Source organism: Caloenas nicobarica, chromosome 23 (genome assembly GCF_036013445.1).
Source record: "Caloenas nicobarica isolate bCalNic1 chromosome 23, bCalNic1.hap1, whole genome shotgun sequence".
Classification (NCBI taxonomy): domain Eukaryota; kingdom Metazoa; phylum Chordata; class Aves; order Columbiformes; family Columbidae; genus Caloenas; species Caloenas nicobarica.
In genome coordinates this window covers 2,433,487-2,456,455 of record NC_088267.1, presented here as the reverse complement: position 1 = coordinate 2,456,455, position 22,969 = coordinate 2,433,487, and the positions used below count along the sequence as shown (strand labels likewise).

Here is a 22,969-nt window from a genome sequence, read left to right as displayed (position 1 = left end):
GCGGCCCGCAGCGGCTCCAGGCGGCCCGCAGCGCCTCCAGGCGGCCCGCAGCGCCTCCAAGCGGCCCGCAGCGGCTCCGGGCGGCCCGCAGCGGCTCCGGGCGGCCCGCAGCGCCTCCAAGCGGCCCGCAGCGCCGAGCGCGGTGCCGCCCCGGGTGCGCTGGGGGGCGCTGGCAGCAGCGCCGGTGGGCGGGGCCGGGGCGGCCGCAGCCAGGACCCCGCCCCGCGGCCCCGCCCCTCGTTACCGCGCATGCGCCGGGGCAGAGCTGCGCCTGCGCGCAGCCGCGCGCCGGCCTCATGCGCTCCCGCGCCGAGCCGGCCGGCAGCAGCGCGCGCCGCGTCCCGCACCCTCCGCGCGCCGCCCCGGCGGGAACAGGTGAGGGGCGGGACGGACCATGCGGGTGGGCGGGCGCGGGGGGCGCGGGCGGGACCACGCGGGTCCTCGCCGGGGGGTGCGCTGATGGCTGGCGGGGCCGCGCCCGTGGCGGGGGTTTGTGCGGGGGGCGGGAGCGGCCCTCAGTGACGGGCGGGAATGGCGGGGGGGGCGCTGACAGGGGGAGAGGGGAGGGAGTCGCCGCTGACAGGCGGGAATGGCGGGGGGGTCCCTGACAAGGAGGGGAGCGGTGCGGGGCGTCGCTGACAGGAATGGCGCGGGGCTCCCGAGGCGGCGCCGCCCGGGCAGAGCCCCCGCTGAGGCGGTGCCGGTGTCCGGCAGCGGGGCAGATGAAGTACATCCTGGTGACGGGCGGGGTGATCTCGGGCATCGGCAAAGGGATCATCGCCAGCAGCATCGGCACCATCCTCAAGTCCTGCGGGCTGCACGTCACCTCCATCAAGATCGACCCCTACATCAACATCGACGCCGGCACCTTCTCCCCGTACGAGCACGGTGAGTGTCCCCGCGGGCCGGGCCGGCACGTCCGGCCGCCCCGGAGCCAGCACCGGGCTGTCCGGGGCTGCTGTGCCGGGGAAGATCCGTGTCCTTTGCATGGGCGAAGAGTTTGTGCCGGGTGCCGTGTGTGGGACCCGCGGGCTGAGCCTGTCGGCTCTGAGCTGAGGGACGGGCCGATGGTGCCAGCACAGATGTGCTCGCTGCTCTTTCATCGTTGCTGAGGGATTCAGTCCTCGGCGTAGTCGTCCTCTTGCCTACATGAGGCTTTTAGTTTTATTAGCCACTCCTAAACTTCTGTAGTGGTCAAAGAAGGTGTTGTCTTGCATTGGATTCTTCTAGCTGTCAACAAATGCACAAAATTGCTGGGGCGGACTGTTTCCCCTTGACATCTGTGCCGTTTTCCGTGTGCCGCAGGAGAGGTGTTTGTGCTGGATGATGGAGGGGAGGTGGATCTGGACCTTGGTAACTATGAGCGCTTCCTCGATATCCGACTCACCAAAGACAACAACCTGACCACTGGGAAGATCTACCAGTACGTCATCAACAAGGAGAGGAAGGGAGACTATCTTGGTAAAACTGTCCAAGGTGACGTGAAGCTTTATTTCTGATGCTTAGAAATATATTCTGTATTTCTGTCCGGGTTGGATGCTTTTGCATTTCATCCTAACTTGAGGTCTTTGTTATGTGATGTCCTTGTGATGCTTTTTGTGAAGTGGAAGATGCACCAGTGCAGATATACCAGTGTGTGCCATACAGAATCAGGTTATGCCCCTCGGAACCTTCCAGTGCTCAGCAATACGCTGCCTATTGTTCAGACTATATGCTGGACTTGGGTTCAGCTGTCTAATACAGCAAATGCTAAATGTGAACAGGCTTCAGACTAATACACCTGTGGATTATTAGCTGGGTAAAATGATGATTGCTTTTGATAATGTGTCATTAGAAAACCCAAAGGATCTTTGAGGATCAGATCCGTCCCTTTTTAATCATTCTCCACAGCTGGTTTGAATAAGGATTTTTACAGACAGTTTAACACAGAGTAACTCTCGCTGCTTAGAGCAAAGAACTGTTTGTACTTGAATCTTGCAGTTTAAACGTTTCTTGCATATGTTTAAATTGAGGCAGGATTACATTTGCTGCCAACGCACTTCTCTTGAAAATCACAGCCAAGAATAATCACTTCAAAAATGCATACTTCTTTAAAGACACAAATCAGTGCTGAACTAGTGCTGGCAAGTTATTTTCAATAATTTGCGCTGTAAGGCGTTAAAAGGAGAAGTGTGCAGGGGTTGTGGTTTTAACCCTTGCCCGGGTTTCTTTTTCAGTTGTACCCCACATCACAGATGCTATACAAGAATGGGTGATGAGGCAGGCACGGATTCCTGTAGATGAAGATGGCATTGAACCCCAAGTTTGTGTGATTGAGGTTTGTAGCTCTTTAAAAAAAAACCCCAACAGTTTCTTGTATGGAGTAAACTGAACTATATGCGTATTTTGCCTAATAATTTTTTTACAGTAGCGTTCAACTTCGCATATTGTTGAGTTTCTTAAAGCTCCTCCCTTGCTAGCCTCACGTATTCAGTCTAATCTTTTGAATGCTCTGTGTTTGAGTCCACATGTAGAAAGATGTACATCTTGGACAGTTGTATTTTTGAGATGCTTTGCTCTCTGGTGTAGTGTGAATTAGTTTATAGATGAATTTTAGCTCTTGTAAGTGTATATTGAAGTCTGAATCGCGCTGTGCCCTCTTCTTGCTGGGTTTGCTGGCGGGATGTGCTGATACAGGAGAGCCAGAGAGCCCGGGTCACGGTGACTTTAGGACTCTCCCTGCAGCTCACGTGCCAGTTTCTGTTCCAGGAATTACAAGTCTGGACCCTGAAGTACCTGGGAGGCACCATCTGACAAGAAACGGGAGCTGTCAGGGCTCCAGAGAATGCCTTGTGTCTCTTCCTGCACATAACACAAATCCACTCTATAGAGTTACTAAAATGTAACAGAAATTTTGCTTCTCAGTGCCACCTAATGTTCACAAATGATATTTTAACACCTGAATCTGTTCCTTGAAGACTGAATAGAGGCAAAGCTTATGTCCCTGGAGAGGTGCTGCCCATATGAGAAGCCGTTTTTCTTGTGGCTTTTTGATTTTGAGAAAATCATGGGAGTCAAATTAATAGTTGAGGTAGATTGGAGGCTGTGGAAATAGAACGTACAACTGGCAAATCCTGCTTTTCATCGTGGTGTTGACGCTCCTTTAGGAAATTGGAAGGAGGTACTGGGGAGATGTTTCATTGTACTTTTACGTAGTTTTAGTATGTTTTAGCATACAAATTCAGTAGATGATGTTTTAGTACTCATTTTACTTCTAAATGTCTTTTTTTTTTTAGCTCGGTGGGACGGTGGGCGATATTGAAAGCATGCCTTTCATTGAAGCTTTCCGTCAGTTCCAGTTCAAAGCCAAAAGAGAGAATTTTTGTAACATTCACGTCAGTCTAGTTCCTCAGGTAAGGACCTAAAATGTCATCAGGGGCTTCCCCAGTCCAAAACTCGCTTTCTAAGTATGTGTTTCTGAAATGCTATATCTATAGGCACCGTTATATTTGTATCTCTCTATATATAAACTTCTGGAAGGAATGCAGAGCATGTATGGTTATGTACTTTAAAAGTTTTGCAAGAAGGGAACAAGAACTTTTCAAAATGTGTAAATGTGTAATAAATAGTTGAGAGTTGCAGCCAATGCAGTTTTGCACCTTTAACTGCTGTTTTTCTCTATGGAATTGTCTCCTAGCTTTTGTAGGTAAACTGGCTTTGTAGGGCTGAAAACTTTCAGTTTCCCTTAGTTTGTATAGCCTTTCATTTCTGCAAAGCTAATATAAAATTCAGTGATATAGCCAGACTTCACAGCCATTTGGACTTATTAATAAGAATGTATTCCAAACTCTTCCTGGAGTTCTTTAATATTTCTGTTGCTGTGTGCGCTGTTTTCTTTTACCCCTCAAGGTTTACATTAGCTATAGTTCATGAAATAGGTTGGGTTACTTTTGTCGTTTGAAAATGAATGCTATGTTTTGAAACATAATCTGTTTTGGTTTTTACCTTAGACAATATTTTTAATGTGTGATTTGAACTGTAGCAGTAATTTCCTAGACTCACATCTGACTGCTATGTGAGCCATCACAATCTGAGCAGCACTTGCTCTTGGTTCAGAGATTCAACTAAGAAAAAATGTTACAAAGCAGTGCTATGATAAGAATCAGTTAGTTAAGAATAACAAAGAAAAATTACACATCCTTGTATGCCAAGTAGATGGAGTGAACTCCAGTTAATATCAAAAGCATATGAAGGTGTTTATGCCATATAATGCCTGATACAACCTCCTCTGTATTATCTGTTCTGTTTTGGAGACAATTTACAGTCTTAACCAAACAAAACATCTCTACTGCAGGAGTCACTGCTGAAAAAAATCCTTCTATGGTTATGTTAACAGTTCTGGAGAGCATGAGTATTCCTTGTCTGGAAACTGGGTTCGACAGAGAAACTTGGTAGTTACTGGAGTGCAGATCAGTCTTCGTTCTCCTTTCTCCTCCTTTCCCTTTCTGTCCAGGCCAGCTGATTTATGGAGAAAAAATTAGAAAAATAAGATATTAGGTATTTGGAAAGAGCAGTGGCTAAAAGCCTTAGGATCTCTGCTCTCTCCTTCTCTCACTACAGTGCTTAATTACATACTGCACAGACTGGAACTCCGGTTTCTGCCAGTTGCTTTGAGGTTAAAATGAGTGTACAGGGGTATTTAAAATTCGTGTGACTTGTCTAAGAACTGGGGCAAAGTTTTTACAAGATGAATGGGGCGGAGAGTCCCGATTGGCCTTATGAATACGTATCATAATTTGATATACCAACTTCTGCTCTTCTCTGACCAGCCGAGCTCTACAGGAGAGCAGAAGACTAAACCCACCCAAAACAGTGTTCGTGAACTCCGAGGTCTTGGTCTCTCACCAGATCTGGTAAGGTTTGCTACATGGCTTTGACTTTGCAAATGCAGCGCTGGCATGTTGAAGCAACATCCTAGTCTAAATAATGCTTAGGTCAAAAGCTCTTGTATATTGGTAATAAACAAGTAAAAGTAACGGAATTGAGTTTTTTCCCCAAGTCGCGGAGACTGGAGAAAGCTTTTTTTTTTTTTTTTAAGAGGCTTGTTATATGCATGTCTGAGCGCTTCTGTTTTGCTTCACAACCTTGATGTTGCTGTTTTGTTAGATTGTTTGCAGGTGCTCCACTCCATTGGATACCTCAGTAAAAGAAAAGATTTCCATGTTCTGTCACGTTGAACCAGAACAGGTAAAGATTGCTGTCTGTACTTCCTTGCAATAAATATTCTAGCTGTTTGTCAAATGCTGAATGGAGTTTTATCTGAGCGTGGCGGTTTTGTGTTCTAGCTGTGTCTTTTGTTAGCTGCATAATTCATTTGCTGCTTTGTCTTGCCTACATTCCTTACACATGTAACTGTTGCAAAAATAATCCTTTTTATGCCAGCACACGGGTTTTCTTACAAGGTAGTTAGTGTAGGCTTAGAGAATTATATGGAATCCAAGGTATTTTCTGAATAGCTGGTTTTGACCTTAGTTAACTTTCCTCATTCCTTCTGTGAATGCAGAAGAATTAAGATTTTTTTAGTATTAGAGGCCAAAGAGTACTTTCCCAAAGTCAGTTTTAAAGGATACATTAATATAATTTGTACACCGCTGTTTTCACAATATTATTATTCTGCCCAAGATTGCATGAGAAGAGATTGCACAGAAAAGTTGAAATAGTATTTGAGAGAAGCGTTGCTCGACTTGAATGTTGTGATGTGCAAAAATTCCATGTTAGCATGATTCTTTTTACACTGAGACTACTCTGCATAGCACAGTCTGAGATAGACCTTGGAAAATAATCAAAGAGTTTGCAGCCTTAATTTTACCACTTTCCAATCCAGCTGGAGCTTGACAAAATTTATCTTTTTGTGAAAGACTGAGTATCACTTCACAGTTCCAGGCTCTGTCAAGTAATTTTTATTAATGTCCTATACAATGAGATCAAACTGAGCACTTTCAAGTATTACATTCAGAATTAGCTGGCAAAAATATTAGTGTGTCAGCAGTACAATATCTACCTCTTGTTGGCCAGGAATTGAAAAGAAGTTGGCTCTTAGTGGTCACTTTCCGGGAAGTTTAATGCAATTTTATGTAGTTGTTCCTCTGGCTGCAGTTGCACTTGAATTGAGAGGTAAATGCTATTCACTATAAAGGAGGAAAATTTGCAGCCTAGGGAGTTTCAGTGGTGTGGTGTTGAACTCTGCTTTTATTTGAGTCAGGAGAAATGAGGATTTAAAAATAGTTGTGCTGGTATATTTTTGATCCTTAAAGTACAGTCTGACTCTTGATGGACAGGCGGCAGTTGTCCAGAGCCGTCTTTCCTTTTCTGTGGAGGCCCATTTCAGTGAACTGGAACCATTGTTGTAGATACTCCTCAGTGACCTAAGGACTCTTTGCTCACAGTTGTTTAATCCAGTTTGTGATCAAGGACTCTTTGTAAAATTTATCACGATATTGAGATCGCAGGTTTCCCTGGGCTTTAATCAAACTGGGAGCCCTGGTTCCAAACACCGATGGTGGGAAGCTGGGCTGGTGGGCAGCTCAGCCGTGGTTTCAGTTGGGATCACCCGGAAGGTTTATCACAGCACAAGTCTCTGAGATGTTCTTTGAACTTGCACAGCAGCTTTTTCATTGCTACGTTATAGTGTTGTAGCCCTTCCCAAGGAGCTTCAGTGAGCAGGAACACCTGGGAGGTGTTGAAGGATGACCTCAAGTATGTGGAAACTAGTACTGAGCTATTCCTATCTTGTTAAGTTATTAGACAGTTGCTATTTCCTAGAAGTTGGGGTGGTCATATGGTTGTTTGCTAGAGATAGAAACTCTCCGAATATCTATCTAAAAATACTTGCACAGGAACTCAGATCTGGTACTTCAGCCTGGAGAAGAGAAGCTGAGAGGGATCTGATCAATGTGATCAGTATCTCAGGATGGGTGTCAAGAGGATGGACCAGACTCTGTTCAGTGGTGCCCAACACCAGGGTGAGGGGCAACAGGCACAGACTGGAACACAGGAGGGTCCATCTGAACATGAGGAGAAACTTCTTTGCTGGGAGGTGCCAGAGCCTGGACCAGGCTGCCCAGAGCGGGTGTGGAGTCTCCTTCTCTGAGACATTCAAACCCGCCTGGACCGACCTGTGCGATCTGCTCTGGTGACCCTGCGTTAGCAGATGATATCCAGAGGTCACTTCAACCCCAACCAGTCTGCAACTGTGTGACCTGTTTTAATGACATCCGTATTTTATGGACAGGTCATCTGCATTCATGATGTCTCCTCTATCTACCGGGTTCCTCTGTTGTTGGAGGAGCAGGGAGTTGTCGACTACTTCAGGCACAGGCTTGACCTCCCCATCGAGCGGCAGCCCCGGAGGATGCTCATGAAGTGGAAGGAAATGGCCGACAGGTGAGCAGCACTGCTGGACGAGGTTTGAATTAAGACTCAAATTAGTTTCTCTTCTTAGTCCTTGGTTATTGGGTGACAAGTGTTAATTCATGTTCCTCAAGAATTCCCATGTGGTCAAATTTTTTCTTTGTTTTACTACAAAAATGCATTTTCTTTCTAGGTGTTTAACTGTTTGGAAAAAAAAAATCTTCAACATAAGAATCCTGTAAGATAATGTTACTGAGTTCCTTATTTTGTGTTGGTGTTGTACTGTCTGTGTCAGAACCAGTTTGAAGTAATTAAAAGGTGGACAGCTCTGCCCTCCCTTTCTATAAAAAACAAAACAAAAACCCAGTGACATTACAAAGTGTTGAAATCCCTTCGGCATATGCAGGAGTCATCAGGAGCATCAATAAAAGTGTATCTTGAGTATACTTTCAAGCAAGTGAAACAACTGTTCTGTAACTGTTCTATCTGAGACTTCTAGGACACTTATTTTTTTATTTTCTTGACGGGAATTGGCTCCATATTTGCAGGGAAATAGTGAATTGAATCTTTTCAGTTGGCCTTCAGTCCCTTTCTGAAGCCTCAAATATGTTTGTCTTTATAAGAAATCAATTACCAAGAGCTGGATGTTTCCCTTTATGGGCACGACACAAGCCACCACTTTTAAGAACATTTTCTTTTGACAGAAAAAGCCCTCAGTAACCAGCTTGGTTGAAGTTACTTAGCAATTTTGAAATAAACGTTAATCAGTCTCTCAGCTGCAGCCAAGAATGCCGCGTCAGTCCCATGCTGCCAGATGCTGGGAGCCGAACGTGTGGGCAGTGCAGCCTCAGGACTCCAGAAATCCTTTCTGTATTTCTTGCTGCTGAAGTGAACTCGGACAGAAGCAGCGTGGGAAGATGCTCCGCAGGATAAACATGTGCAGAGTTGTGCTTTGATCCTCTCTCCTCATAGTTCGCTGCAGACTTTTAATCTAATACAGTGTCCTGAAAAGACGGTTTGGATCTACTCAAAATGGCTTTGCAACTTAAGGAGGGATGAGTTAATTCATATGTGAATTTCTACAACTCTTTCTGTCGTTGTTTTTGGTTTGCTTTTTTTTTCTCTTTTTCCTTTCTTTTAGTCTTGCTTTGTTTTTAAGTCATAATTGTTACAAAAGGTCATCTCTTCCAAAGTCGTCATCTCTCTAGTTGGACAGGCTTTCAAGAGCCAGGCTGTTTATATTACTTGAAAAGCTAAATAGAATGTGATTCTTGCCCCTATTTCCTGTGAATGATGAAATAACCCTTCTGTTTTCATTTTGTTTAGGTATGACCGCCTCCTTGAAACATGTTCCATTGCGCTTGTTGGCAAATACACCAAGTTTTCAGATTCCTACGCATCTGTCATTAAAGCACTGGAGCATTCCGCACTGGCGATCAACCACAAACTCGACATTAAGGTAGGGGTGGTAAAAATTCCTCCCCCCGTACTCTTTCCACAGTGCTACCCGTCTTAATTCAGTTTTTCACAACCCTGTAGACAGTAAGGGAGAGTTGATTCAGCCAGTGAACTTTAAATTCATCCTATATTAAGGTTTTAATGGTGGTTTGGCTGCATAGGTGCTTTTCAGGGTCTTGGTTGTAGCGAGATGCTCTGAAGAGGTGAAATATGTATCTTGTCAGAAAAACCACGGCTTCTGTTTGTGCATCTGTAGTATGATGGTGCAGGGAAGCAGTTTTCTTGACTAGGAGGCAGGAAATCAGCCCAGAAAAAACATAAGTATCTAGTAGGGAACAAATCCAGAGCTATCCAGGAGGAATGATGATATCTTAATTTAATCAGAATTAAGGAGACCCTGTATTTACACTCTTGTGCAGCATCTCATTATCCTTCTTTGGATTTCTTCCCAGTATATTGACTCTGCTGACTTGGAGCCAGATACTCTGCAGGAAGAACCTGTCCGATACCACGAAGCGTGGCAGAAGCTGTGTGGTGCTGAGTAAGACTCTTGTACTCTGCCCGTTTCTTCAGAGCACGTCTCATAAACTTGCTGCTATTGACAGTTTTGGAATTAAGAGCCTCACTGGAGGCTGTTTTCTTAGGCACTGTACCAGCACACTCTGACATTGCCCCAAATACCTCTCAGTAAAACTGAGGATAGGATGTAGAATGGAGAATTGTTGAATAAGCGAGTTGGTGAAAGGCAGTGGTAGGGGAGGTGATGCTGCAGCTGAGGGTGTGCACGGGCTGAGTGGGGAAACAGGGTGACAGGAGATAAGGGGAGAGGATGGTACTGCCAAAGGCTGTTAAAGCCAAAGAGAGAGGACGGAAGGTGTAAATATGGTATAACGTTCTTCAGGAAGAAAGCATAAGAAGGGAAGAAGCGTTAGGATGCAGAGGAGCGCCAAGAGTTAGCCCAGAAAACAAGAACAAGTGAGGCTTGTTATCCCTCAGGGAAAGAGGCTTCGGGTGGTACCAGGACAACGAAGAACTTCCTGCAGAATTCAGTGTCCTTGTGCCTGTGGTTGGGACAAGGTGACGCTGCAGCCAGCGGCGTCCTCAGCAGGGGCCTGGCTGGGGGAGACATTTGCAAATGTGCTTGATGGAGAGCATGTGGGTCATGCAACCTGGGGAAGGTAAAATGTGCGTTTATTTTATACTAAACATTTATATATAACGTTTCCCTGAAAATTCTGTCGCGTTTCATGTGATGGCTAATGTGAAGTCATCTGGAAACGGTGCTGCAGATGGGCCTTGCCACACCAGGGCACTTTAAAGCCCTGAGCGAGGTCTCTCGCAAGTCCCAGAGTTCCCAGGAGGGAGGTGGTGAGTGGTTGGGTGCAGCCGCGCGGGTGAGCCCTGTGTGAATGGAATCTTTTCATCCTCGTGCAGTGGAGTTCTGGTTCCTGGTGGATTTGGTGTTCGAGGGACAGAAGGCAAAATTCAAGCTATTTCCTGGGCAAGGAAACAGAAAAAACCCTTCTTAGGTGAGAAACATGTTTCATCAATAAGAAGAAATAAAGGAGGCTGAATAACAGCCTAGCTGGTCTGCAGCAAGAGCTTCACTGATTTTCGTTAGTATCTAGAATGTACAGTTTTGACAATAATTGGCTGAGGAAGGCAGTGATCGATGCTCAGCCGGGTAACACAGCCAGCACCTGCAGTTAGCGCTGAAGCGGTCGGAGCTGGCTGGGATGTGATGACGTGGAATCTCTACAATGAGGGGGTAGGAATCTCTGAGGAAGTTTTGGAGGAGGCTGTGGCGATGTTGACAGGAAGAAATACGTGACCACAGTTAAACGGAGCGGATGCAGAAACCGGGAATTGTGTGAGCAGAGCGGGTGGGAAAGGGAGGTCAGAGTCAAACTTGTCAGAACTACTTGGTCCGGAGTGAGCAGACCCCAGTTCCACGGCACAGGTCTGTCCCTGGCTGCTCCATGAAGGTGTTAGTGCTGTGCAGCTCGGGTCAGCGGTCCCTGTCCCAACGTGCCACGTGTTCTGCTTTACCTTCCGCAGGAGTTTGTTTGGGAATGCAGCTGGCGGTTGTGGAGTTTGCGCGCAGTGTTCTTGGTTGGCAAGGTAACTGCACAAAACCCCTCCTGGGTTTTGGTCATTTCTTTGATTGCTTGAAGTAACACCTGTAATTTTTTAAATACCTTTAATTTTTCACTGGTAGGTAGATTTTTTTTTTTTTCCCCTAGGCCTGTAAAATTCCCCATTTCCTTTGCTAATTAAAAAGAACAATTTCTTTATCCTATTCAAATAAAAATTAATGGAGTAAGGCATGCTTATAAGGACAGAAAACATTCTGTTGCTTAGAGTGAGGTTCAGCTCCTGAATAAAAACACCCGTGGAGTTGTGCCTGTGTGTGTTGGACATCCTAAATTCCCTTTACAGCCAGTGGGAAAGAAAACCAAAAAGCAATTCACCTGAGGAGGCAGTTGCACTTTGTTCAGTGAGTTAAATTGCTTTCTGGGCTCTAGTCCTTGAGTTGTCTAGGTCCCTGTTGTCAAAACTCAATTTACAGAGTGCTAAATTTAGTTTCTTAGCTGGATTTTGAGTCTCACTCCTAGTGAAGGTAGGGGAAAATGTGTTTTTCTGAGTACTTCTGCCCCTTTTCTGTTGCTGGTTCTATCTAAAATATTCTAAGCTGTTGAGTGTGCGTTTTTCCTGCGTGGAAGGGGAGGTCCTGTAAATGCTGGTCACGGTATGAGCAACTTCGTGTTTCTAACCGATGAACATAACATTGCAGATGCCAACTCGACAGAATTCGACCCCAAAACTGCTCATCCAGTGGTGAGTTTACGGTGACTTGCCTGTAATAAAGGTGTTTTCTAAGAGGTAAAAGGTTCTTAAAGGGCAGTTTGAAAGCTAACTGATTTTACAGAGTAAATGGTAAAGATTTGGTAATATCCACGTTCCACTGCATAACTGTTGAATTATGATCCCAGAAATTAACAGACAGACATGAATTCCTTGGAACATTTGTGGACAGATTTCTGAACCTGCGCTTCTTAGACTGCAGGCTCCGTGTGCCTCATCCAGGGGCCACCATTGTGGTTGGCTTCTGCTAGAACTTAAAATGCTCCTCGAAAAAGTTCTCAAAAAAACAGCTTATGGAGCTATCTATCAAAGGATAAGTGATTCTGATTTGGAGATTTTGTTTCTGTAAACGTGCTTGTTTGTTTGTTAACATTTAGCTCAGTAAACAGCGCAGTGTTAGTGTGTGGGATCTGTGTGGGCTTCGATTGAGACCATTTCTCCTGCTAACGCTCCTGAATAACCTGCAAACCTTCCGTATGTTCTGTGCAGCCGTTACTAGAATAACTCTGCTAACTAATGTAGTTCTGTTGGTCTGCCTGGTCCAGACAGTGTTCCTTGGGGTGGTTTGCTTGTGTTCTGTATGGTTGTTAGGGTTTTTTTCCCCTGTAGTGTTTCACAGTCTGCCTGGGACTGTTATTCCTCCCTCGTTCTCACCTCCCGCTCTGACTGCGTTTCGCAGGTCATAGACATGCCGGAACATAATCCTGGGCAAATGGGTGGAACCATGAGGCTTGGCAAGAGAAGAACACTCTTCCAAACCAAGAATTCCATCATGAGTAAGGCATTTCTTACCCCTTTCGGAAGCGTTTCCTGGGAATGTGTGTGTGGTGAGCGTGGGGAAGAGAGACCTGGGGATGCTGAAGCATCCTTGAGAGGTCGGTGTTTGCAGAATGTGGTAGTGAAACGGAGATGAGTGAATTTGGCCGCCTCTAGAAGTGGCAGATTCTGATGGATGCTATTCACGTGAACTTGTTAAAACTCGGCATCGTGCGAACTGTTTGGCATTTGCTCTGAGAAGTGTCTTTCTTTTGGTGTAGGGAAGCTGTACGGAGATCATGATTTCTTGGAAGAGAGACATAGACACAGATTTGAGGTAAAAATGCTCTTGTAGGTGTTGAGCTTTTCCGTGTAATCCAAACACAAGAGATCATGGGGTTTATTGCTTCTGGTCTTCTAGGTCAATCCAGAATTGAAAAAGTGTTTTGAAGAGCAAGGTTTGAAGTTTGTAGGCCAGGATGAGGAGGGAGAGCGAATGGAAGTGGTTGAGTTGGAAGGTGAGTACTTACGCAATTCATTTGTGGGTGTAGGGAGAGTGTTCAGAGGGTTATCAAGCAGGTTTTTGTGTGGGAGCAGTCCAGGATCTCTAAGAATGATTCCATCTGTAAACTTACACTAAAAAAAGAATGCCATGTGCCTGTCCATTTAGGGACAAAAGGCAGGACAGAAATTCTGCTGCTTCTCCATCATCAGGGCCTTAGCGAGATCAGCTCTTTCGGCTGCAGTTCAGCCATGGGCTTAGGAGACTTGACATTTTCTCCATTTCTTTCTCTTAGATCATCCTTTCTTCGTTGGTGTTCAGTATCACCCTGAATTCCTCTCCAGACCAATTAAGCCATCTCCCCCCTACTTTGGCCTCCTCCTGGCGTCTGCGGGAAGGCTCACGCATTATCTCCAGAAGGGCTGCAGGCTCTCACCCAGGTAGGTTGAAGGAAGACGCCGCTCAGACCTCTTGCAGGGCAGCGAGTCCTCTTGGCACAGAGTTATGCGAGGTAACCAGGGGGTATTTGCAGCAGCACTTCTTTCTGCTCTTTCTTTGAAACCTCGTCTTGCATTTCAAGAGCAGCTGCAGTGCCGTAGAGCTGTCCTGCGGTGAGGTCCCAGCTTCAGGTAACTGCATTCTCATGCTGGCAGTCAGGGCTGGTTGGGGAAGCTGCAGCTGCGCCTCATTTCTCGATGATTTGAGACCCGATTGGGCTTTCCCCACATTCCTTGTACAAGTCTTAGGGACCTGTTAGTCCTTAAGAAACTTGTTCCTGTTGCTGGTTTAAACAGTGGGCTCTGATTGTTGCAGCTTCTTTTTTTCCTGCTGACTTAAGCTTTCTTTTGTCTCACTTTGCAAAGCAACTGATGTTTTGGGTAGACTTAATGGTGCGTTTACTTCGTTCAGCTGCTCCCTAGTGTCCTGCAGTTCTGCTCAGCAGTCGTGGCAATATGCAACAAATAGACATCACTTTGGTAGTGACTCATTTTCCTCCTTACAGAGGAGAGCACAGAGGGTTTGCTTGTGTGGCTGGAGTTTTAACATGGCACTAAACAAAAAACCCAAACTAAATGCGAAAGAGAAAAAGCACTGAATGTATTACACTGAAGCAACGCAAAAAGGAGACTCTTGGCCTTTCTGGGCTGAGCTGCAGTGCAGCTGCACCACAGGAATTAGCTGTGTAGCTGTCTGGAGAACGGCTGTTGTGCTCTGACTGATCTGCTCTGTATGTATAATCATTTTAATTCACAAACCTTAAAACTGATGATGACTCAGCCCTGTTTCCAAAGGGACAGCCACACTAGGAATTTTGTGTGCTTTGCTTTTCAACCTCAGCTAGCAGCGCTTGCTACCAAACCCTGCTAATTCCTGATGCAAAAGTAGGTCTATAACGCACTTGTGCTCCATAAAACAAAATCTTTCTGAATTCTGCAGGGACACCTACAGCGACAGGAGCGGCAGCAGCTCCCCTGACTTGGAGATAACAGAGCTGAAGTTTCCATCAGTAAATCATGACTGAATCCTGGTAACTTCTTCTGACCTCAACCTCTTTCCTTATGGAAACAATTCCTTGTCCAGTGTTTCCTCCTGGCATCTGAATGTTTCATATTGGTTGGTAGAAAACTGGCACCCCATGAACAGTGCTGGTGCTCACACGTGTTCCAGCTGTGCTGAAGGACACATAATACCTCATGTCTGTGTAACAGATGTGGGTGGGTATTTCCTTAGCAAATTGACACATAATAAAGTATTAAAATGCACGTGGGAGTTTGAGATCAAATTCCAATTCAGAAACAAAGCACAAATATAGCAAATGTTCCTGAAAATGGAGGCAAAGCTGAGCAAGGGGTTACTGGATTTAGAAGGTTTAGTATTTTGGGAGCAATCTCCCACCTTTGCCAAAGAACATTTGTGAAATAGCTGTTCTCCCCCATCTCTTGAATTTCTCTGTCAAACCAGCATCTTTGAGCTCTGAAATGGAGCAGCTGCTGCAGATGTTACATGCATGTAAAAACTGGATGTACGTAATCCAGTCTGGGAGGGGACACACACTAACCCCACCAATCAAACTTCAGCTCGACTTAATTTTGAAACGAATTCTCCCTTTGCGTGGTAGGTTTTTGTGGACATAATGCTTTTTCCCTCTGCTCTGACTGGTTTCGTGTGGTGTTTTTGGAGAGGTTCAGCAGCATTAGTGCATACAGGGTGGAGTGAGAGCGGGGCTTTATTGCTGAATGCCAGGGGACCAAGGGTGTCCAACTCAGACTTGCTGCGCTGTGCAATTCCAGCCTGTTGGGCTTCACTGTCAATAACTCCTGCTCCTTTTCTTTCTCTTTCTCCAGATGCGTCTTCACTGAGGAGTCACTAGATTTTCCAGGCGTTCCTACAGCAATAGCTTGAACACTGTCAGCTCTGGGCTTTCTTAAGTTATGAGTTTATCATTTTTGTTACGAAATCCTGTCCCTTTATTTCCTCAACTCTTCTGTCTTTCATTTCTTTTCTGTGTAGATTCTGTTTATTTCTGGAGGAGAGCTCGTCACAGCACGTGCGCCTCTAGGCTGTTTTAGTTAGCACCATCTTGGAGATGAAAAGCAAATTCGGGCGTACGATTCGATGTGCTGGGGACGATCCTGTTGCACGTTTCCTTCCTAACACACATTAACGCTCTGGCCTTTCTCTTGGCAATCTGCATCGCTTAGCGCTGAAATCCCGTGGGTGACACTAGATGTGGGGGGCTTGCTCGGTTCTTGAGCGTGCTGTGCTGCAGTGGATGGATCTGTTCAACTTTATGCAGCCTTTTTTTTTTTTTTTGAGGTGTGGGGGGACGTTTTGTTCTGGTTTTGTGGGATTTTTTTTTTTTTTTTTCCCTTTCCCCCCCTTTTTCCTCCAGTGCTATTTAAAAACATTTGGCACTGGTGATCTCGGTGCATTCATTGCCGGCAATGAACTTTTAACTGGGGAAAATCTTCCTGGAATGGAATAGTTAATCTGGAACGTGCTCAGCTCTAACTGTGATACCCCACTCGGCAGGGATGCAATTAACTTGGATCATGTGGAAAAATAAATTAAAAAGATGTAAGCAAAACTGTCAGGAAAGGCCACAGGCGCCTGAAGCGATGCGTGTCCTGCGCCCGCGTTGGCTGGTGCTGCTTCTTGGGCTGGGAAACTTCACCCCCTTGCATCAAGGGGGAGGCACAGGACAGAGAGTGAACCACTTTCTGTGCTGCCTTTAAAAGCTCCCGCTGTGATTTGCCTTGGACTGAACAGTCCATGGTGCTTTTTTTGGTGGATTGGAGCCTTCCGTTGCCTTTCTGTACCGGCAGAGCCACGTCCCGCGCTGGACACAGCACAGACGCGTTGTTCCTTTGCTTTGGTTGCAGATCTGTGCTGTCCCGCGGGGATGAGCTCGGCTTTGCCGTCCTGGGCTGGGAAATGCGCTCGCTTTTTGCTTTTCCTGCCTCTTGCTGCAGTGTAAGCGACACGGTTTTTGGCCTTGGGTAACTTAAAAGAAAGGAAGACAGTGTCTCAGTTGTCTGGTGGATGTTCAGAATGCTTGAGTTTGTTAAAGCTTGGAGAAAGCTGGAACTGGCTGAATACTAATTCCCGTGTTGTCTGACGCCAATCTTAATTAAACACTGTCCCATCTCATCTTAAATGATCTTTTCCACAGCCCTTCTTGCTTTATTCCTCAAATATTTCAAACATAAGCCGTAAAGCTGCTTTTAGCCGGGAAAGCTCTGAGCACTCGTGTGTGCCAATTACAAGAGTTTTGCAAAAATGATCGATGGCACCAGGATGTGCTCTGTGCTGAACAAACACCGGCCATGGAGGGGTTGCGATCGTTCCTTACCTGTAGCACAACTTTTGTTTCCTTTCACCTGAAATATTTTCGTTTTGGCCAAAACTGCAACTGAGTTGGTCATTAAATGCTTATTTGTAATAAAATGAATAACTAGCCAAGAGCTTCCTATGTTACTTCCATAGCTCAGAGGGAGAAAAAGGACTAAAGTGGGGCAGAGATGAGGGTCTCAGGGCCATGGGTTAGTGCCGGGGTGGGTTATGGCTGGACTTGATGATCTTGAGAGTCATTTCCAACCAAAATGATTCTGTGATTTGATGATTGCTCAGCTCCCCCAGGACAAACCCCCAGCCCTCCCTGCAGCAGGATCTGCTGCCCCCACAGCCCCTCTCGTTGCTCATTCTGCAGTGACACCCTGTCCCTGTCCCCACAGCGGCTGCCCAGGGGGGAGACGCTGCCGGGGGCCCATCAGCACACACTCAGCCACACAACTTAGTAATTCTTTTATTTATAAACAAATCAACGTAAATAAGTGCAGAGGAAAGCACTGGCTGACCCCGCACGGGGACCTGTCTGTAGCGGGCCAGCGGCGGGTAAAAACGAGGGGCGTCCCGGGGCTGATGCGGTGAGCGAGGGGGCCGCAGCCCCACCCGCCCCCGACCGCACTGGCGCAGCAGCACAGCCTGTGCTGGACAACGAAAGGCCTTTTTATTACTTTGGGGGTTGGGGTAGTATTGGTTTTTTTTTTGTTTGTTTGTGGTTTTTTTTGCAACTTTTCCCCTTAGGGGTAAACCTGACCCAGTGCACGAGACTGGAGAGTCTGTGGGGCCCGTTCTGCTGCTGCCAGCGGGTGAGACGCTGCTCTGGCTGTGCAGGGGGAGCTGAGGACAGCAGAGGGAACAAGTGCTCGCAGTGGAGATCCCGTCCCAGCCCTTCAGGCAGCACCGAGGGCTGTGGGCGCTGCCTGGGGCAGCTCTCGCCATCAGCCCTTCGCTAGCTGGTCCCAGGGCAGGCGATGCTGCAGGGGATGAACAGCCCCTGTCCCAACAGGGGACATGGTGGCACGGCTGGGTGGCCCCCGCTCCGATACTCCTCTTGCAGCTGCAGTAACGTGTCTGGGACGGTGAGTTACCGCTCAAGTGCCATCAAAAATAAATACATTAGACTGTCTGAAAGGAACAGGTGCTGCCGGGCAGGGCAGAGCCCTGGCAGTAGGAGCAGCGCAGGGACAGGTCACCACACTGGGATCCTTGGGCTTGCCCAACCCAACACCCTTTTGCACCCGCTGAGCTGGGACGGACCGAGACACCAGAGGACCAGGAGGCCCCTGGGAAGACGAACCTGTGCATTTCTGGCTAAAAATCTCCAAGAGCTGCGAGTTCAACAACAGGTAGAAAAATCATTTCATCTTTTTAAACAGAGAACTCCCTATAAAAAAAAAAATAAACTCCAAAAAAAAAGCGAGAAGGATCAGTCGAGTCCTCAGCATCCAGCCAGCCTCCGACACCGACCCAGGCCTGTCCTTGCCAGGGGAAACCAGACCCAGCTTGTTCCACACTCCTGGGCAGCGGCGTGTGCCGCCCCACGGCCTCCCCGGTCAGAAATAAATACGGAGCCTCCATCCCTGGCCGAAGGGAGGCTGGGAGCTGGGGGCAGCGGAGCTCGGGAGGTGGGGGGGCCCCAGTTCGGGCTCCCCCAGGCGTGGAAGACGGGGACGGTGCGGTTGTTGCTCTGAACTCGCTGCGGGGCTCGGTTGCCATCCCCCCTTGCAGCCACGCTGCCCAGCAAAGCGCAAAGCGTCCAGCCCCCGGCCCGCTGCCCTACACAGGGAGCTGAGGGCCGCCCGGAGCAGGTGAGGCCGGGACCACACGAGCCGCGGCGAGAGGGAGAGGAGCTGGTGCTCTGCCTGGGGCTGCGGCCCCATCCCAGGGCAGCGGAGAAGCACGGGCTGGGCCACAGGGAGGGACCCTCCGCTTCTAACAGCACGGCCGCGACTCTAGTCCGGTGTGAAATCCCAGGGCAGCCGTGCACCAGCCTCCTCCCGAGCGGCGCCGGGGCCTGGCCGCTGGCACGGGGGGCAGCTGGACCCCCGCAGCGGGGCCGGGGTGTCGGCGAGGTGTCCGTCTGCGGCGTAAATGGGGGTGTGTGCATGCGTACCTGTCGGCAGGCGAGCGCGGGTATGGGTGGCCAGGAGCGGAGCTTCCAGGATCCGTCCTGCCAAGCGTCCTTTCAGAACTTGCCTTGCTTTAGCTTGTCGATGTGGTAAGTGAGCTTCAGGGCCGGCCCCAGCTTCAGCCCCATGTACTTCATCATCATGTCGCTCCGCAGCAAGAGCAGGGCTTTCCCGTCGATCTCCTGCACGGAGGGGAAACAACAGCGCTTGTCACCGCACCTGTGAGCCCCAGCCCTGCCCGCTGAGCCCGGTTGTGCTCAGAATGACGGCGGCTGAAGCGGCACGGCCAGGCGGGAGAGCAGCGCACGGAACCGCAGTGTCCCCACATCCCACCCTGCTGTGGGAAACGGGAGGATTAGCAGCAACGCGCTCAATGAATTCCACTTGGAACATGTTCCTTGCCAGGAGAAATTTGGTATGAGGTGAATATCAAGATTCCAGGATAAACAAGGTTTTGTGTTTTGGGTGCGAGGGTTCAAATCCAGCTCGAAGGCAGCGGTGCCTGGAGCCCAGCTGGGCTGCGATGTCTGGGCTTCCCCTTGACACTTTCTGAGGAAAAGCCTGAACATGGCACAAGCAGGATTTCTCCAGCCAGTACAAAGTTCTGCCATTCTGCTCGCTTTCCTAGATTTTCCTTCTGCTATGATCTGCCCCTTCACATATATAACACACACATAATATATCCACATACACACTTACATGTTTTCGGAAGAGGTCGGCGTGGGGTCCCAGCTGCGGATCAGCCTCTCGGATGAACTGCATCACCTCCTCTACCGTCCAGGACGAGGGGTCGCGGCTGCTGAGCCGGGAGACGTCCCGAGCCCCGAGGTACCGCTCCGAGCCTGGGGGAACCGCCAGACAGCAAATGTCACTCCGGGCGTCCCCGCAGCATCGCCCCAGCACTTATTCACCCTCATCTACCGTTCCATCTCATCCCTCAAAGCAACGGCAGAGAGCGCGAAGCGCGGGTCCCAGCCACGCCGCAGAGATTGCTGCGGCACAGGTCTAGCACCAAAGCCTTATTCTCTCTCCTTAGGCCAGACTTTTCAAGGCAGCCTTCTGTACCGAGCCCTTTTCCTCACTCTGAACCCCACTTTCCGATCGCCCCCTCCAGCTGAGCTTGCTCCCCCTGTTCCCACCCTTCCTTGCCCATCTCCTGACAGTTCCCACCTTTGCAGAAAACTCTCCCCCATCCCCACTTCTCTCCCCACTCGCCATTTCTCCCCTCACTCCAAACACCACCTTGAGCAATTTTAACCCAGAAAAGCTGTTCTATGTTTTCGTCAGCTGCATTTTCTGATGGACTGAGCGCATATGTGAAATTCTGTTGTCCTGAAGCACCACTCAAGCTCACACAAGTCCCGCTCCCAACATGCCGGCTGCTCCAGCTCTGCTGCACACACCAATGTGGGGGGAGGCAGCAGCCTGAGCTTTTTAGAGGCTTTTATTGACGCCTGCACCTAAAATTAGGATTGTTTTTGCAAACGCCTGCATTTGACATGCGCGGATTCACCACAATGAACAGCTCTCCTGTCCCTCCGCGCAGCCACGAGCCGCTGGTGCGTCTGCCCGCGCTCCCGGGCACCCACCCCGGCTCCCAGCTCACCGGGCGGTTCTGGACTCCCTGGTCACTCCTGATCCATCCTCACAGACTCAGATGCCCGTTTATCGCTTTGACAGCCCCCGCCCGTGCTCGCAAATTCAGCTCCTGCTCCTCCTTCGTCTCCACTGACCTCCGGGTCCCACCTCGTCGCTCCGACGAGCGACCCCGCAAGCGTCACCTCTCCGAATTTCCACCCGCCCGTCCGCCACGTCTCTAGAGCTGCCGTCAAACCTAACAGACCACCCGTGTGACGGTGCGGAGCTCAGTCTCTGCTACTTGCTGAAGTCAGAAAGGCGTAACTGGAGTTAGAAAAGCCCTTTATCGCCAAATCTACAATCGGAGGGCTGGCTTCTTAACTCTCTTACCCTCAGAGCTAAGCCTACGCAAGGCAGAGGAGCTGCCCTGGCTGAGGCTAGAGGGTTGGTGCAGGTGCCTGTATCCTTGCAGGCGATAGTCTCTGGAGCTCCTGCTGTGGCTGGATGAATTGACAGAGTTCAAGGCAGAGTCCATGGGGTCCAGGCGAGGCTCCAGGGGCCCTGGGGGGCCATCTCCCAGAACAAAGGTTTCACCTGGAACGCACCAAGCTGCAGTCAGTGCACCCGAACGCCCGGCAGCCCGACGGGCCCGCTGCGGAAAGCGGAACCGGGGAGCGGGGCCGAGCCACCGCGCCGGCGCTCTCCTCGAAAGCACGGAAATTAAACCAGCCTGGGGTTTGCCTGGGAAACGCCCGTCTAACCAGTCAGCAGTGGTAACGGTCGGTACCCAAACTGGGGCAACAGCTGCTCTGTTAATGCCAGCAGCAGCTCCGGCCCGCGGTCCCATGTCCTCGCTGTTTCCAGGGGCCGTTCCAGGGCTGCCGGCTCTGGGTGCCAACACGGGGTCACAACAGCCCCGAGCGGGGAGCGGCGGCTCCTCGACACTGGGGGTCAAGCGCCGCACGTCCCCGGCGTCAGCGCGCGAGGCCGCGGAGCAGGCGGCTGGGATGGGGGGATATTAATTCTGTGGCTCAATAAGCAGCTTCGGAGAGAGTAGGAGGTGGTTAATTCTTGGGCAGATCTTATACAAACTGCTGGTTTTAAATACAGGCTTGCATTGTAGGAAAACAGGCCACGATTAGTGGCGGAGAGGCAGGGAGCAGATAATTAAAGTTTAATTAAACAAATAGTGCTATAGATTCAAGAGTGTCTTTTTACTGCTAAAACATGGAGTTTGGCCACGAGCATAAGTCTGGTTTGCACAACTACTGAACACCCACTGTTTCCAACAAATGACAATCTTTAAAAAGAAGGTCCCCACTGTGCTGGAACTGCAGCTTTCTAGCGAAAAGCTACATAAATGCCACCGGGTGCAAGAGGAAAAACACTAAGAAGTGAGATCCCCTCCTCATCTTTCTGGCTTTTTCCCAAAGGCACAATGAGTGAAGACTCCCCACTGCCTTTGGTTTGGCAAACTGGAAACTGCTCAGGCACCGTTGTCTGTCACACCGTGAAACCAGAATACGCTCTGCTGGGGGAGCTCATCACCAGGAGAAGATGTGTCTCCTTGCTCAAGAAATAGTCAATATCTGAGGATTTCAGGCTCAGATTTTAAAATACATCCTCTGAAATGCAAATATTCCTGCTTGTACTTAAATTTCATGGTGGGGTGAGGATGAATAGGCTTTTAGCTGTGGGATAAAAATGACTTTCTAGATGGAATATGGAAATGCACTTCATCCCTCCCTGCTCTGAACACCCCCTGGTTGGACCACAAACAGACCAAGCCCAAGTTGCTGTAGGAAGTTCACACCCCAGCAGGATCAGCCCCCAAACGTGAAGGGAAATTTCTGCCCACTTGTCTTTACATCTACAGAAAAGGCTGGAGGACTCTGGGCATCCAGATGGCCCGAGAAGTAACTGAATAGACTCTGAAGGAGACTAAGAGTCAGCCTTGTAGACAACCTGACGTAGCTTCCTCCTGCCCAGGGCAGTGGTGGAGTCACCATCCCTGGAGGGGTTTAAAAGGCATTTAGACGAGGTTCTCGGGGACAAGGTTTAGTGCTGGAGTTGGGTTATGGTTGGACTTGATGAACCCAAGGGTCTCTTCCAACCGAAATGATTCTGTGATTGGAGTTGCTTTGTCTCTTCACTGACAATATAGAGTGTGCAATGTTCACCACCTAACCAAGGCACTTTGATCTTTAGAGCAACCACCGCGCTTCAAGAACGGGCTGAACGCCGCGTGTTCCACCTGCCGCTGGAGGAGGAGCGGACGGGCTTTGCTGATGGTTACCTGAGGGCAGCGGTTGATGTGTTAGAGGAGAACGTCAAGGAGACCAGCGAGGACGTGTATCTAGAGGTAACAAACAGACCGGGCCTCAGGGAACAATTTCTGACCTGTTGTTATGCTGGAATAGATGAGATGGTCCCACTCATCACCTTG

General features: G+C 48.8%; 2 protein-coding genes across 6 annotated transcripts in view; one reads left to right on the top strand and one right to left on the bottom strand.

The window, feature by feature from the left end:
- Positions 1 to 294: 294 nt before the first annotated feature.
- Positions 295 to 16,922, top strand: CTPS1 (CTP synthase 1). The gene is made up of 19 exons (XM_065650697.1): positions 295 to 375; positions 715 to 888; positions 1,306 to 1,476; positions 2,217 to 2,317; positions 3,276 to 3,392; positions 4,809 to 4,892; positions 5,146 to 5,226; positions 7,271 to 7,422; positions 8,716 to 8,848; positions 9,300 to 9,388; positions 10,282 to 10,376; positions 10,906 to 10,968; positions 11,642 to 11,685; positions 12,392 to 12,488; positions 12,750 to 12,805; positions 12,890 to 12,986; positions 13,266 to 13,410; positions 14,408 to 14,498; positions 15,316 to 16,922. The coding sequence occupies exons 1-18, from the start codon at positions 297 to 299 to the stop codon at positions 14,490 to 14,492; spliced, it is 1,863 nt and encodes a 620-aa protein (XP_065506769.1). The 5' UTR covers positions 295 to 296; the 3' UTR covers positions 14,493 to 14,498; positions 15,316 to 16,922.
- A 339-nt stretch (positions 16,923 to 17,261) lies between these two features.
- Positions 17,262 to 22,969, bottom strand: part of SCMH1 (Scm polycomb group protein homolog 1) — a 49,712-nt gene continuing 44,004 nt past the window's right edge. For 4 of the 5 annotated variants that reach the window (XM_065650354.1, XM_065650353.1, XM_065650356.1 and 1 more), the window contains 3 exons: positions 20,914 to 21,117; positions 19,645 to 19,787; positions 17,262 to 19,127 (listed from right to left, as the gene is read on the bottom strand). In XM_065650354.1, coding sequence (XP_065506426.1) covers positions 19,002 to 19,127; positions 19,645 to 19,787; positions 20,914 to 21,117 — 473 coding nt within the window. In that variant the 3' untranslated portion in view covers positions 17,262 to 19,001. The remainder of the gene's footprint in view (positions 19,128 to 19,644; positions 19,788 to 20,913; positions 21,118 to 22,969) is intronic. The other variant, XM_065650357.1, reaches the window with a different exon arrangement.

Bases quoted from the DNA above. Each gene is read 5' to 3' on its own strand.
- CTPS1 (XM_065650697.1), top strand. From the start codon at position 297: ATGCGCTCCCGCGCCGAGCCGGCCGGCAGCAGCGCGCGCCGCGTCCCG. The intron at 3,393-4,808 runs GTAAGGACCTAA...TTCTCTGACCAG, and splicing joins ACGTCAGTCTAGTTCCTCAG to CCGAGCTCTACAGGAGAGCA. The intron at 13,411-14,407 runs GTAGGTTGAAGG...TGAATTCTGCAG, and splicing joins GGCTGCAGGCTCTCACCCAG to GGACACCTACAGCGACAGGA.